A 17,254-nucleotide genomic window follows, 5' to 3' on the forward strand; every position below is an offset into this window, starting at 1 on the left:
GTGATCATTTGGCTGTTGCTATGGGCGTGGTCTTGTTGCTAGGCAAATTTTCATACATTTTGAATGTTTATTCATTTGTCTATTAATCCCCGTTTTATCTTCGCAATATATGTGATCATTTGGCCGTTGCTATGGTTATTGGTCTTGTTGCTAGGCAAATTTACATGCATTTTTTTTAATGTTTATTCAATTTTCTATTAATCATAGTTGTTACCTTCGCAATATATGTGATCATTTGGCTGGTGCTATGGGCATGGTCTTGTTGCAAGGCAAATATACATATATTTTTTGAATGTTTATTATTATTATTATTTTCATTATTTATTTATTTGATTGTAAGAAAATGTGCTACACGTGCGTCTCAGTGCGTTGTACAGACTGAAGTTTAAAAATTGCAATAAAGTAAAGAAAATAACAGCACACATAAAGGGACTAAGTGTAAAACCGACCCACTAAAATAATTCACATTGTATAAAAATCGACAAGTTAAAATCAATCACTTAAAATGTTGTCTAAAAAGATGTGTATTTAAACTACGTTTAAAAATGTCAACAATCATTACATTTCTTATTTCAAATGGAAGTGAATTCTACAGATAGGGTGAGCACACTGAAAAAACCCTCTGGCCATAAGATTTATTGAAATAGCCACATGGTTGGACTAATAGTAGCTTTTCAGCAGAACGAAGATGTATTCAATTGTTTATTAATCCCTGTTCTCGTTGTGAAATACACGACCGTTTGGCTGTTACTCACATGCCTACCAGATGATGTTCCTATTTAACAAAAATATACTGCCATTTGGTTGTTGCTAAGGGCGTAGTAATAGTCGCTAGGGCCAATTGTGTCAAAATATTTTGAACAAAATCTGCAGAATAACAATTTAAGAAACATCTCAACAAGTTTGTCTCTTTGACCAAGTACTTTTTGAGATATAAGTTTTTGACCAAAAATTCACATGTTTACACCTAATTTGCATATTACTCATGACATCACTGTATGCTTAATATTTCTTAATCTATACATCCCTAGATGCATTCCCGTTAAATTTCAGCCTAATCTGCTCAGTAGTTTTTGAATTATTGATTTTTGACCAAAAAGACACGTTTTAGCCCTAATTTGCATATCACTGATGGGACCATCATATCATGAACAAGTCTTAGTAAAAACACCCTGAAGAATGTTTCACCCAAATTTCAGTCCAATCTACCCAGTATTTTTTGAGTTTCAGTGTTTTAACCAAAAATCAACTTTTTTTACCCAAATCACAAACCGGTAGTAAAATCATTTTGATTTCAACAATTTCCCAACTAGACACCCAAGGTAATGGACCCACCAAATATCATTGTAATCTGTTTAGCGGTTTTTGACTTTAAGTTGTTTACACACACAGACAGACAGACAGACAGACAGACAGACAGACAGACAGACAGACAGACGCCAAGTGATCCCTATAGCACTACTGAACATCAGTTCAGTTGTGCTAAAAATAATATCAGTGGTCTCCTGACATTTGTTTTAATCCAGAGAGTGTCTAAATTGTGAAATAAAGAGGAGAAGGCATAAAAACAGAAACAATAAATCCATCTAACATGGTCAAGTCGTCACTGAAGAAAGATTCGTCACTTTCAGATAAATTTTGATTACTATCAATGTCAGAACATTTACTGGTTTAGAGACATATAAAGAACATTTTTCAAGTTTGTGATATGGAGTATTTAGAATCACCTTTAATGTTTGGAGTGCTGCATGTTGAATACAATGGTTTGTATTTGTAAACCAATATAATTCTTTTTAATGTTTTATCTGGAACAAATTTCTCTGATTAGGACGGTTTGTATGGTAATGATGAGAACAAAATATTGTCACAGGTACTATATTTTGGGTGATAATAAGTCAACGAAAATAGTATAAATGAAATTTAAGTGACCATTTAATATTTTACAAACTTTAACATACTTTCTATAGTTTAATATAGTTTAAGTTAAATTCGTCCAGTGCTAATTTACAGTACAAGTAATTCAGAGGTGAACTTTTAAAACCCCTCTCTATATAGATTGCTGTATGCTGGCACAAACGTTTCGTCTGGCCTTTGATACGTTTGCAGTTAATATCTTTAGTGTGAACATACGCAGGGTGTGACATTTCAATGAGTTTAACGGCAACTGTGACGGAACTTCTGCTTTTAAAACCACTGTTGAGACTTTAACATGATGACTTCATTGAACTGGACTGTATCCGTGTCGTCAAAGTGTCCTAAAAATATAAATATTTAGTGATAAAAGAAATGTAGTACAAATTGGATTCCATTGACAAAAAGAAAAGTCATGCATTCGTAAACTCGAACAAGTCATAATACTCACCGAAAGTGTGTCTTCCATTACCGATCTGTATTGTTGTGGTCCTTTCGTTTTTTGGGCGCCGAGTATTCAAGTTCCACTTTTTATGTTGTCACTGCTATATGGTCTGGATTTTGAAGAATGGATCCCCTTCCTCCATTGGCGCGGTTTGAAAATATGTCTTCCGACGTCACGTTTCTCGCCATGAGAACATGCTCTCATCTTTCCACTACCACATACTGCTATTCATGTAATTCCTATCTGAAAATCTCGCGTCACTTAACTCATCATTTTACTCCCATTATTGACATTGAGAACGATCTATTGTACAAAGGGAACACTGTATATGTCTTATTTCGCTACTAAGTTGTAATTGATCCTGTCACGTGTGATATTGTACGATCATAGTTAAAGATGGAACAGTGCTTGTTGGCCCGTACTTAGTTTTGTGTGGATGTGGTATAAGCGAAAGTCTGTTTTATAATGCGCCAAAGGTTAAAACCGATTCTTCACTATCTGATTGAATAACACTCCAATGCCACTGTTTCTGGCTGTTATGCTAATAATAATACATCATATACGGGTATCATTTTAAATTTAACTAACGGAAATCATTTATTTAAAGGGTTTATTGCACATAAAAAATACTGTGGTACAAAACAAGAAATACTGCATACCTGCATGCAAATGATATGCAAATTACGGTTGAAGTTTGGTCGTCTTTATACTGTGAGTCTTTACTGCGCAGGTAAAACAGCGCTCTAATCTAGCGAGTACGCGCTCGCTTTGCTCACTGTACCAACTGGCAAATCTAGTTTCTCATATATTTGACTGTCTGAAACATGATTGTTGACAGCCGAAGGCAACATTATGACTCACTTATTGTTTTGGTATATGTTTGATAAGTGGTCTACAAATTCTTTAGTTGTCGTAATGCTCCTATGGATCTATAATGAACTTTGTGACAGTGAGTTTAGCCATTTTTTCAACCCAGGACAGCATGTCAATGTGTATTGAACCCGGTATACACAGAGTGTGGACAATATACACTTGTATAATGTATTATGGGTAAAATGGGATATTGAGAAAAAAAATATTTTAGGAGGTTAGGAAATTTGAAATTTGAGAATCTGGGGGGGGGGGGTGTCTGTGAAAGGAATTTGGCCGAAATAAGTTATCCTCAGCCACAACCACCTCGTCCTGTAAATTATGTCTGTTCCCTAAGCTACTAAACCTCTGTGTGTGGATATTATCAATTGTTTCAATTCTTATTTTTGAGTGTGTAGGAGCATGCGGTGCTTCAACAAATGAATTAGAATTGCAGAAAATAGTGTTACTAACCTTGTTGACTGCATTAACTGTAGCTTTGTAGTCTAACAGCAGACTGCAAACCTCTGATTTGCCCCCCTGTGCTGCATAGTGTAATGGGGTATATTTATCCTGTAAATATAGGAAAGTATCAGTAATAAGAATGATGTTTATTATGACTATTTCCATATAAAGATTGACATTGTAATGAGTTATATATGAAGCATTAGATGTATAAATATTGGCTGTGATATTTAAAGGCAGATGTCCCCTGTATAAAGGGGATCATGGGTAAGGTATGCATATGCGGGAAATTCAAACTGCTGTAAGGAGCACTGACTTTGCCCTCATATCTTCATATCATTTTGCACTGAAAAAGTTTCACATGGCTCTCATATTTCATATATACTGTTTGTAAATATATAGTGATGCAACATGAGTAGAAATAACTGACGTTAACTAAGTTTGGTAGTCAATATAGCAGGTTTACCATCAAATTGACGCAACATTTGTTTCAAATTTGTCTAGTAAAAACCGTTTGTCCAGTTGTCAATTAGGCTTACAAGTTACACAAAGCATGATAAGACACTGTGAATGGTGCAAATAAACAACGTGCGAAATGCCAAATATCAAATGCAAACACTATAAGCGAACAAAAGGGTCTGTGTGCACTCTATTAGCCCGATATTTTGTCTAAAATCATCCAATTCAAGCTCACATGTATGAACGGTATGTGAAAATGATACATTGTTACTGAAATAGAATGACATTACAATGACATGTGTTTCTCTGTTCCTCAGTTTGATCATATACGTTCTGGGTTGCTACACTCCTTAGTAAAATCACAATTTCATTCTACAACTTTTTGTGTGCGCGCCAAGTTTTTTCTGTCAAGTAGTTGAGTCTTTGACGTAACTAGTACCTAATAGGCATTGATGTAGATAATACCCGGTTACCGGTCATATAAGCTATAAGTATAACAGTTGTGGGACCGGCTTAGGAAAGTACTCAAACCTGACGCTCATTGAAAAAAATTCTAAGGTTGGAAAATTAAATATGACAGAAGTACTAATAGCAACTTAAATACCCAAAGTGGTAAAAAAAATTTGACGATTACGCGGTAAAACAAAACTGGCCACGATATCGCTAGCGAAAGCCTTCGAAATAGTTTCGTAGGGACGTTGAGATGAAGGAAGCGTGAAGCGAAGTATGAGGGCAATGTAACGTCTCATGATGCATGATGCAACAACACGACGTTTACGTAGAGTGGAACTAAATGTTTTCTAAACTTCAGTGAAAAGAAATTTTGTCGATCAGACACTGACTATTTTGAAATTCTTAAAACATCTGAGAAAACTGCAGAGGAAGCAAAATGTGACACCGACAGACAAGCTAGGCGTACGGTACATGTACAGGAGGCGAGGTACACCATGTCACGTGGTGCAAACAGGACAATGATCGTGCGTGTCACATATCAGATGTAATACATGTAGATAACCAAATGTTCTTGGACTGCAGTCTTTCCTGTAACAAGCATTGGAAATTGTCAGAAACCTGAGGATTTTATGACTGAATATGTTTCGATCAAGAATTCCCATACTTTCAGTTAAATTTTCTGATGGCCGGGAAGCAAGACATTTTTGAAACTTTTAGTGCGATATTTGATACTGATAAGCGACGTTGATGACGGGTATAGTGTTATAATTCATAAACAAATCTAACATTGGCAACTCTTTTATTTCTGTAATGATCCTCAAATCTCATGGACAACTGTCTATGTTGTACACATAGATCATACATCACTGCCAAGTCTAGTTCCTATAAGTCCTTACCTGTCGACTACGATATCTAGCTCTGTGCATGTTGTGGAGATGAACCTAACGCGAACTATTAAACTAGACTACAAGTACAATCATGGAGGCATCAGAAAATATTTGTTTCATTCGAATTTGAGAGTTCAGAAATCGTATTAAATTCTTTCCAGATTTCTCAAAAATCGTTTCCATATGTTTTGGCACTATTCGGCAATAATCCTCGTCATATAAATGACATCGACTGACATCATAGTCAAACATACGGAGACAGAGTGGAGACCAAACTAGAGTCGGTACTCACCCCACCACGACGTATGCATTTTTGCGTTTGTTTTGAAATAGCTGGGGTGGTACGCGTACACATCGGGATAACTCGGAGAAGCACATGTTTGTGATTTTATTGACTGTTTTCTGAGATGAGACATTGGGTTTCGAAATAATCAATCATAAACAGCCATAACAGATATTTTCACAGAATTAGAACACGGAAGGAAAATAACGGAAACATCAATGACATTTCTACCAAACTCGAGATTGCAGGTAGCTAGCTACAGTAAGTATGGAAGTGTAAAACTTAGTCCGCTCTGGTCCGTGCGATAGTTAATTTTGAAGTTTTACCGATTATGTTGTCAAAACACGACCTACATGTAATCTGTAATCTGTAAAAAAAAAATTGTCATCTATCTAACGATTTTGGTGTTTTCAAATTTACGTAACGATCGACCAAATGCCGACGCTAGTGTACGTGCACAACTGTAATCTAGTACATTGTACAAATGATACAAGTAAGTTAGTTCGTACCCAAGAATATCAGTTTACAATTTCAATTGCACAATTTGTCACTGTGTAACAGTGTTTGGTTGGTGTTGGAACAGGTCCCTCAAAATATAATTTTCTCGGGCTATAATTTTTTATATATCTTTATAGAAATACGTGTTTCACCCAGACTGGGTGTCTGGCCGTACGTACGCACCGGAAAAAACATAGCAGAAACACTGTCACTTGAAAAAAAATATAACAAGGGACTCTTCGGATTAGGTAAGAACTACATGTAACCAATATGTGTGAACAACCACTAATATGTTGATAAACTACCTGGGTTCGATTTACCAAATGTTCCTCCCATATAAACAAACGTATTCCGTTGCACATGCGCAAACCTGCTTCCGTAGCGTGGGCACATAGCCTGGTTGCACCTTGGACTTTAAAATAGTTTAGATTATCTGACTCATCAATGTGTGGTTAATGACATATATTGGAGGTTGTAGTGTGGACTACAGGGTTAGCTTAATGTGGATCATGAACAAACAATCGAGCATCTGAAGGACAAATTTCATATTTACAAAGGTTTTAGTATTGTCATGGCTAACAGAAGCAAACATTATGAAACGCAAATCAATAAAGAAGTTCATCTTATTCTAAGGTTGAGATATTTAGTAGCTCTTGTCTGTTGTTTTGCCAATCTAGATGTTCCAAGGTATTTTAGATGATAACCGGTTGTAGATTGTCTTCTTTTATAAGGTTGGACATTCATCATGACAGTTGAAGGCACCACATGAATTTGTGACATCTAACAAGAACGTTTATGCAGTATTAAAAATATATCACTTGAAGATGTGTCCAATTGGGAACAATGCAAAGTGCTTATAAAACTCTCTCTCTCTTTCTCTCTCTCTCTTTCTCTCTCTCTCTCTCTCTCTCTCTCTCTCTCTCTCTCTCTCTCTCTCTCTCTCTCTCTCTCTCTCTCTCTCTCTCTCTCTCTCTCTCTCTCTCTCTCTCTCTCTCTCTCTCTCTCTCTCTCTCTCTCTAAACACAACTACTGTGACTTGTAAGCCATAACATATTTCTTATTTTCATTGCGTTAAATATGTCATAGTCTACGTTTTACAAGCAAAGTATTCACGTATGTAAAGTGTAGTAAGCCATTTGACAAAGTTGGAAACTTTCAGGCCAAGGTTAATTTTGACCATTGGCAAGGAAAACGAAGAGCAACAAGGGGATTCGAAGCAGGCGTTCATCTTCGAACAGTACTATCGATGTTACGATGAAAGTACTGGTGCAGAAGACAGAATTTCCGTACAACAAAAATAGTGCCAATGGTATTGTAGCACAACTTTACAGTTTTTGAAATTGTTTATCCACATGCCGATCCATACTACGTATATGTGTTTATTTGCTGAATGACTGTTGTTATCTTTGCAATGTATGCGATCATTTGGCTGTTGCTATGGGCGTGGTCATATTGCTAGACATATTTGCATACATTTTTTTTGAAATGGCCGTTCATTTGTCTATATTATTATGTTATCTTTGTGATATACATCATCACATGGCTGTTGCTATGGGCGTGGTCTTGTTGCTAGGAATATTTGAATCCATTTTCGAATGTTTAATCATATCTATTAATCACTGTTAATATCTTTGCAATATATGCGATCATTTGGCTGTTAGTATGGGCGTGGTTCTGTTGCTAGGCACATTTGCATACACTTTTGGAGAGTTTATTCAGTTGTCTTATTAATCCCTGTAGCTATCGTTGCAATATATGCGATCATTTGCATGTTGCTATGGGCGTGGTGTTGTTGCTAAGCGCATTGATATACATTTTGGAATGTTTATTTAGTTGTCTATTAATCCTTGTTATCTTTGTGAAATACAAAACTGTTTGGCTGTTGCTATGTGCGTGGTTATAGTTACTAGGGATAATTGCATACGTGTTAAATGTCTAGTCACTTACCTACCAGACATTGTTATTTTAGCAAAATATACTGGCTTGTGGTTGTTGCTAAGGACATGGTCATGGTTGCTATGGCCAATTGTATCATTTTGCTTTGGATACGTTACCAAATAGACACCAAATACCAAGGCAATTGGTTCGGCGGTTTTTGAATTTATGTCGTCTACACACACACACACAAACACACACACACACACACACACACAGATTTAAACAAACCAGAAATGTTATCAAAATTAGTTACATTTTTATGTAAACCTAATAATTATCACCCAATATAAAAAATAATGACATCGGCTACATTTTCATGTACACTCGACAAAAGAATATTTGACACTAAAATTTTGTCAGAAGTGGAATCAATTTACTTTTAACACCATTTCTATAGAAGACGACCACAAATGTAAGATAAACCTTTAATATGTATTCATCATAGCTATCAACATATATTTAATTTTTCAAATTAATTTGTCAACATAAACACACTTGTAAACAATATATACATGCGATGTTATTGGATTAAAATCATTGACGCTATTCTAGAAATATTGGTAAGTGATTATATTAATATTTAAGGAACGTAAATTGAAATCCAGAAATACTGGTGAGTGTGAATAACAACGTTTACTTCTTTATTGCAAGTATGGTCTTCATATTTGTCCCATAATGCCATTGTATGTTTTTTTATTGTTTTTATTTGTTGTTGTTGTTGTTGTTGTTGTTGTTTGTTTGTTTTTAATTTTTTTTTCATCTTTACCTTTCTCAATGTATTTCTTGTGATAGGTAATACATCGCACTGTTCAACCTGTACGCTATAGTTGCATTTACCCAGATGAGACACTACTTCAGTGTATTTCTTAATCTCTTCCTCGTTACTTTGGATAGGACCTACAAGTATATACTTCATATCCAAACTGGACTTATTTGTTCACATCTTAATGAAGGTAGCTAGAACTAAATAACTGAGTCTGTAAAAATTAAGTTCAAGAGTTTGTTGAAGTCAATGTCACCAATCAATATCTGTATATTAATTACAGTTTCCTGTCAGTATGACATAACGGTTAAAATCAAATATAGTGAAATAAAAAGTTATTCACTTTAGAAAGAAACGTACTGCATGTAGTAGTTTTATTTTTATGATTGTATGTTACTAAGTATATTAATATTGTTATGGATGAATATCTTTTGTAGTTCTTTTCTGTTACCACTAAAGAAACATTTGCTGAGTATGGTGATAGACTGTAAGATACGTTGTGTCATTCCGACCTCACCGCCCTGGGGTTGACCGATGAGTGACGCCATCGTGGCGTACCATGCAGACTACTTTAGGTGCATTCTGTTCCAAATTCAGATCACTTCAAAATATGGGCTTTAACACGTTCATCAAATTGTTTAATGCTATTGTGATTCCAATTCTTGAATTTATTGCCGTGTCATTTTATTAAGAATCGAGCAGAAATGGTAAAATTTGCACCTACTCTCGCTAACTTATTAAAAACACTAGTTGGGATGCGTGTATCCACGCAGATGGACTATTACGGCTCGGTATTGTAACAGACTTTGTACCCTTGACAGTGAAAGATTACCTACTAAGATTCTCATTTGGGACCATGCTCTTTACGTTGGCAATTGGTCTTCTGGGATGTACGACAAATTTGAAAGTTTAGTTATTACAGAATTGACACCATGTGATATTCACATTGTCAGGTTATGTTAACAGTCAAATTGCATAGAAAACTGGTATCAGCATGATCGTAATAAACCGGAATTACGCACTTTATGGATACATATGGACGTGACAAATATTCGCATTTAGATTTGTCCAGAGTTGACCGCTTTTCTTTTTGTTCGGTTGAGAATAGGAATTCTTCCACTTAGGATCAAAACATGTCGTTTTAAGGGCGAGGGCCCGGAGGGTGTCACCAGTGTGTGTAATGTAATGTAATGTAATACAGATTCAATTGAGGACCAATCCTACGTTTGCAAACTCCACAATGTACTGCAGTATATATCTCACTACAAGAGGGCAGCAGGTGACCATGTTCCATTAATATTGGTAACATGCAAAGCATTACAGACTAAATCTATCTGTATACTTTCTTTTCCTTTATTCTTTTTTGGAGTCTTCCATATTTATATAAACTTTTTTCTGCAATTATTAAAAATCGTTCATTCTTTAAAAGACCAGAAAGTGTACAAGTACATACATGTAATATTAATTATTAACCATTCCATTTCTGGCCTTATAACCAAAATAACTAATATGTTTAGACGTGTATAACGAGTTTATTAAAATATACTATAAATAAAGAAGTAAGTATGTAAATGTGACTCATAGCTAACTTGGGCCTTTATTACTTATATATCATTATCATTTTCAGATCTCACCAGAATTGTTACCTCATGCCCCTGCTCTATCATGACTTAATAATGCACTTATAATATAACTTATAATATCTTACTTGATTCATGTCCAAACTTTGCAAACTTTAATGAGTCAGACAAATGGAACTTTATAACGACCAATAAACCTATAGCAAGTAGTAATCATTTGTACAATTGTTTGCAAAATACTGTTAAAATTTTATGGTCAAACATGTCTGAAAATATCCATATTCAAACAAGTAACATCAACAGAAACAGAGATATTAGTACCATTTGTACACGATGGGTGGGTGAAATCAGACTCATTTCTGTAAACAGTGAGCAGGAAATTCACACAACCTGACTCATTGTAATTTAGTTTGCAAAATCAGTTTAAACTTTGATTACCTTGGATAATACTCGGTATACATGAAATCGTAATTTTGCTCCAGAAGTAAGTTTAAGTTCACGGATATCCAATGAAATGATCGAAACTTGAAAAAGTACAAAATGTTTTACTGTAAAAATCTGTTGGCTGACAAAAGTCGATGTTGACGACATAATAGTTTAGAATTCTAAACTGGTACAGTATTACGTTTTAAAAACTCCATTACCTACATTGTATACCAGTCTAGCTCAGTCCCCAACGAAAGGTGTCAAGTGTGTTTGGAACTTTTATACTCAAAGCAATCGTTAACCGTTTCGGACTCACCACGTGTCCTCTCCGACAGTACATTAATTTGACCCCATACACTCAACACAAAAGGTTGATGTGACTGCAGCCAACCTCCATTGGCATTCGCTGTACATCGGGTGTACATTGTATATGTTTTACCAACACCGTCTCTTACAAGAAAGCAAAGTCGAACGCCAGATTGATTCGTATGTATCATGTCATGTCACACATTACAATTGTCGAATAAAGTCTATACAAAATTTGGATTTCAAGAGAGTGCACGTCTTATCGTAATTTTAAGTTACACGTTGAAAGGTTTGTAAACTGACAAGAATAAGGATGATCCACGCAATACCGCGGACTTAAATACACTGAGACCACTCTACATCCAATTCCGAGTCCTCACCAGAGTGACGCATTGCCTTTTCGGTGGAAATATCCTTATGTCGCGTACGTGTTGAAATACACATATGTCGGACTTAGAATCGACATGTGTCTGAGACCACGGCACATATTCTATACTGCTTTTAATATCATGTTATATTACAATACACGGTTATCCTATGTTAGCTAATTATAAAAGCTCATGATAGACTGATTTCACATTGTATTGTTTCATTATATAAAGATCATGCTCATAACATCTGGCAAAGGTAGACAAGAAAAATCAAACCGTGGCAAAATGTATTAATGTTACCAAAATGAAAAGAAAATATAAGCCTGGTCACAAAAACGAAAGCTTGATAAGATAATTTTAATATCACATTTATCACCATAAATCTCAAAGTTCTCTGTGTTAACTTTAGTCTTCTGCGAAGTCATTTGTTGATACGGGAGAGTCGTCTTGGTGAGGATCCTTCATGTAGAGGTGGTAGCGAATTTAATATGTTGTTAAATATGTCGTACATTTTCGGAAGACGGGTATGCTGGTGACGACGACGGTGGTGGCCGCGGCAGAGATACAGTAGTCTGGAGGCCGGAAACACTGTAACCACCCCAGTTATATGTAGCTTGAGCTGGTTGTGCATCAGCTACAGGTAACTGAGTATATGGATTGTATAAGTTGTGGTAGGTGTAAGTTGGGTATCCAACAAAACTACAAGATCCATACTTGTACGAAGGGATGGGGTGATACTAGCAATTGCGCTTGGGGAAGATTTGACGGTGCGACAGCTGTAACATTTCCTGGAGTGTTCTGACCAGTTTGGTTCAATAAACTCATCTGCATTGCTTGTTGTAATTGTGTGTATTCTTCATTGGTTGAGCTTGGATATATTATGTTTTGGTCATCCATGGTGCTGCCAGTGGAATGAGACAGACTCGGGGCAGAAGTGAAAAGGGTTGGTAATTTGAAATTCGGAAACGTTACTCTGTACTTTGGCTCAGTTTCCAACAGTTGCCGTGCGCGATCTTTTGGCTTCGCAATAAGTCCACGCTTTTGTTGTAGGAGGCGATAATTTGCTGATATTTTCCCTTTTCCTGATCAAGATTCGTTGGTATTTTACTGCCATAGTGTGATTTCAGGATAGAAATGTCATGGTTCAATACATAGTGTTTGGGTCGCAAGCCCATTGCAGTTTCTACCAAGTACATTGCTATGTTGCTAATAATCAAGGAGGTTTCTATATTCCGTTCAAATGACGTCAAAGTAACTTGTAATTCGCGTTTCTGGGTCAATTCTTTCCGAGTTCTTGATCTCCTTTTCTAACTCACCGCGTCGCTTCGCAAATGTATTCAGTTCCACTTTCTCATCCGAATGGCTGGGGTGGTTGATGTCACCAGAAATCTGACCTGATACTCATGTCGCATGTGGCAATGTGATTTATTGGGTCCTTCGCGAAGGTGGCAACGACCACACCTTTGTTTGGTAGTATGTTGGAAAGGAACTGCTGAGTATTTTCCGTTTAACTGATTAATATTTCCTTCAGTACCTCAAGTTCGTCTTGTAGGTCAGATAGTTCGCGCTCTTTGCTACGTAAGTCTAAATCTAGTCTGTATTTAGACGGGTCATATTTGGCTTTATTTCTAAAATGAAAATCCTTCTGAAATATTACTTTATTTCTTACTAATTGTGTACATATACATGTATATAGCCTGCAACATGCGATATAATAATCAGCATGTACAACGCACATTGTCTGTTCTATATACATGATACGGAATGCGTGTTACTCACTGAGCCTGGGATTCGAACACATAAAATATAATCTGTCTTTACTTCAAGGAACGTCCAGCTCACACCATGTTTAAATCTATTAATTTCAGCGATGACAATAGTATTACAGATAAATTACAAAAAATCAAGACGACTGTTGACAGTCAAGTGTAAAGTCTAGTGATGAGGCATACTCGACTTCACCATCGATATCTAATGACTCGGCAGATACGTCTCCATCACTGGTCTTGTCAAATGTCAATTTCTTAGGTTGCGGTCCCCGATTGTCGTCTTTGGTTTGTCTTTTTCTCGACGAGGTAGGAGCCCTTCTACGTGATTTATTCGTATTCGTCGATAGTCTGCATTACCTACTGGCACAACACATCTCAATAGGTCATTCATATCAACATCGTTGTCCGATAACCTCCCCACTACTCCATCCTCATTTTCATACGTAATCAGAAACGCAGTGAACAACATCGACGGAATGTGATCAATGATTAAGCTGCAACACTACGGCAGATATATTTGTCTGCACTTTCCATGGCAATGCACTTGAACTTGTAAAGCATACCGATACGTAGTTATCAATTCGAAGTTCTTGTCTGAGGATTAAACCATTTGTCATGTGTGTACAAATGATTGGCGATAATTCGTTCAGATTCACAGTGAGACTGTGAATGTTCATTCCATGTTAATACTGAGCTCTATTAAAATCAGTTGTCCTCTCTTGAGGCTTTTAAAAAAAATAGATCATCTATGTCATACTTTATAGGAGTACCTGTACCAAATGGTTTTGACCACCCTCGTTATTTATTAAACAAATCGGAAGTATCACGAACTTGTTGTTACATTTTGACAACCAAATCTCAAACCACACGTGTGCGATTTACTAGAGGTGTACTTGAAAGTCAGAATCGCAACACAACATTTTTTGATTATTTTGAAGGCATATGGTGATGATTCAAACTCTATGTAATATCGCACAACTTACATTAACTTACATAGATCACTAGTATTTCTCTTTGCGTCATAAAATAAATAAGTGTGAACACTATCAAATATAGCATAAATGATATCATCAAGTGATATTTTGCGACAAAATAATTTACGCACCATTTTCTATTTTGTTTTGCGAGATTACACATTATATTGTATATTATTTTGTCACATTTCCCATTACAACCCCCTAGACAGAAAAGACTTGATTGTAGCATAAAATATTATACATCTTGACTTCCACAGATTTCCGTATCAACCAATTATGCAACATTTACATGTAACTGTATAAATACATATGTAAATTAACGTTTTTAATGTATTAGATTGTTCTCAATTTTTTGATATTTGTAAAACTATGTATCGTCACACGAAAATGTATCCTGTTGCGTTGTAGAATGCTCGAGTGTCTGTGGCTGCGATCTTCGGTCGTGGTGTATATAGCAAATGGTAGGTTTTCATAAGCCAGTTGAGAAAGTGAAGGACGTTCGATGCGTTCCTTGATTTTGCTAACACGGAATTACGGTGGGTTGAATGCTGGCGAGTATGTGGGTGTGGATATTACTTCGATACATTGAGTGCCTGCTTGAGCGTTTAGCCAAATGCCCAATGTGTGAGCGACCTGATTTTGATGTATTGGAGCATTGTCCATTGTTATTTTTTAAATATACACTTCAATAAAGGAATTAGAAATAAGGGTAATTTCCAAATTTGATTTCCATCCTTCAATTAATAATCTATGCTTTTGTATTGTTTCTAATTTTCTACTGTCACTACAAATCAGTAAACTGATGTTTTTAAGCATATGGCCGATTTTATCTGGCCAAATGGAATTACACCTTCAATGTTAATTTGAAAATTCTGGAAAAGTGTAATGCCGAAGACATTCTATTGGAAAGTAATACAAAATAGAAACAAGCAGTCATCCGACATGACTCAGTCCTGCAATGGATGTTTTCAGAGAATTGCCACAAGTCATGGTAGTGTAATGTATTAGATTGTATGAAATATAGTGGCAATGGCATTGTAGGACAACTGTATAGTTGATTGAATATTTGTATATACATTTTTTGAATGTTTATTTATTTGCCTATTAATCCCTGTTGTTATCTTTCAAATATAAGTTATCATTTGGCTGTTGTTATGGGTGTGGTCTAGTTGCTAGGCACATTTACATACATTTTTTGAATGTTATTCAATATATACTATGTATGTACATCATCCGTTACCTAGCACCCCGGGCAGCGCCTTATTGAGTGGCAAGAATGAACAGTGGCGGGTAAACAAAAAACATTGTTAGCTGCGCCTCTGGCTGGAGTTCAACTACTACGCTACTCAAAGTACTTGGAAAACCTAAACACCTACTAAAAGCAATACTATCTTGAAAAATTACACATTTGTGGACTAAAATCGGACCCTTACACGTTTTTGAAGTCCTAATTCGACTGCAAGTAGCCAAAGTTGTGGCCAGAGGTAACCTATGCTGACATCTATGCATACTTCATTACCAAGCTGAGTCTGTACACTCACTCACAACTGAAATCGTACAAAAGTTTAGATGCTTATCAATTTGTTGTTACTTGACAAAATTTTGATGTAATGTGTAAACGAATTCAAATTACTAACGATCACAACACTGGATTTCAGTTTGTCGGAAAGGTATGATATTCACAAAGTATCTTCACTTAGCCTCTGAACTGCGTATGGGCTGCACTCAAAACAGATGCCACAGTGATTGCCGTTCATTGTATTTTTGTATTTGTATGGCTGGCTCAGTGAGGCTTGTTCACATCATGGAAGTACAACCAACGTTATACTTCCATGTTCACATGTAGGAGCGGACCAGTTCTACATTGATGCAGTGACTCAATTCTAGAGAAGAACTGACATGTCAGCATATATTTTAAAAGTTTGCTCATTTCAAACAGCTTTGCAACTCCAGTGTCACAGGACGTGTGGTTAGCGGTAGTGACAAATCTACAGGGAAACGCCCCTCTAGTGAAGTCTGCGCCACCATTAACACCAGGTGAATTAAAATACTTTGTGATTAAACTTGAGAAAACAGGTGTAAAAAGTGCCGTGTTACGTATACACATCCTGACACATACAAGTAATCTGTACAAATGTCAACAACGCTAGTCAAACTGTAGTCTTGTTGCTAGACGTTCGGGCTTTCTTTCGATGGTTTAACTATAAGCGAACGAAGTTCGCATGTGAGGGCCTGCCCGAACAGTCTAGCGAATGTCATTTTCAGACCGGACATTCCATTGAGATTACGATAAGCGGTGGGTTGGGCCATATATGCATATATATACTTTAATATATTCAATCTCTGCATGCAGGTGTTGACAAACACATTTATGTCTTACTATGTCTTATCAGTTTATGGTAATTGTGTTTGATGAGTGTGTAGACGTTGTCATTCACACATTTTAGTTAACGCATTGGTGGTTATTTTTACAAGCCCCTCCTTAAGATGAATATGCATGAACATTTAGCTATTGTCCTCTGTTTGTGCTTGTCGCTAATACGGTTCTCTGATTGGCAGTTATTTATATCCTGATGACATTCGCTAGACCTCGGATGTTCCATCCTCGATAGCGTTGTTCGGCTGTGTGTCGTATTTTATCGGAAGAACATCCGAGGGCTAGCTGATAGACTAGTCAAACTGCTGACTAAACGTTACAACCCATTGTTCCATGACCTCCTGTATAATGAGTTTTTGATAAAGTGTGACAATGTGAGTCTTATGTTATGGTTGTATTCATGAAATAGATGTACAGTATCTTATATCTTGTTTTTTTCAGAATTATAGTCAAATATTTGCAATACAGGCACTGATAACATAGTCTTTCCTGTATTT

General features: G+C 36.2%; 1 protein-coding gene across 1 annotated transcript in view; it reads right to left on the reverse strand.

Annotated features, from left to right (window-relative positions):
* Nucleotides 1-2,479: 2,479 nt before the first annotated feature.
* LOC144453241 (putative palmitoyltransferase ZDHHC13) overlaps nt 2,480-17,254 on the reverse strand; it is a 194,533-nt gene continuing 179,758 nt past the window's right edge. Inside the window, exons 8-9 of the mRNA XM_078144511.1 lie at nt 3,680-3,778; nt 2,480-2,659 (exon numbers count right to left, since the gene is read on the reverse strand). Of these exons, the coding sequence (XP_078000637.1) occupies nt 2,618-2,659; nt 3,680-3,778 (141 nt within the window). The 3' untranslated portion in view covers nt 2,480-2,617. The remainder of the gene's footprint in view (nt 2,660-3,679; nt 3,779-17,254) is intronic.

The sequence above is a fragment of the Glandiceps talaboti genome (assembly GCF_964340395.1).
Source record: "Glandiceps talaboti chromosome 19 unlocalized genomic scaffold, keGlaTala1.1 keGlaTala1_19_unloc_1, whole genome shotgun sequence".
Taxonomy (NCBI): Eukaryota; Metazoa; Hemichordata; class Enteropneusta; family Spengelidae; genus Glandiceps; species Glandiceps talaboti.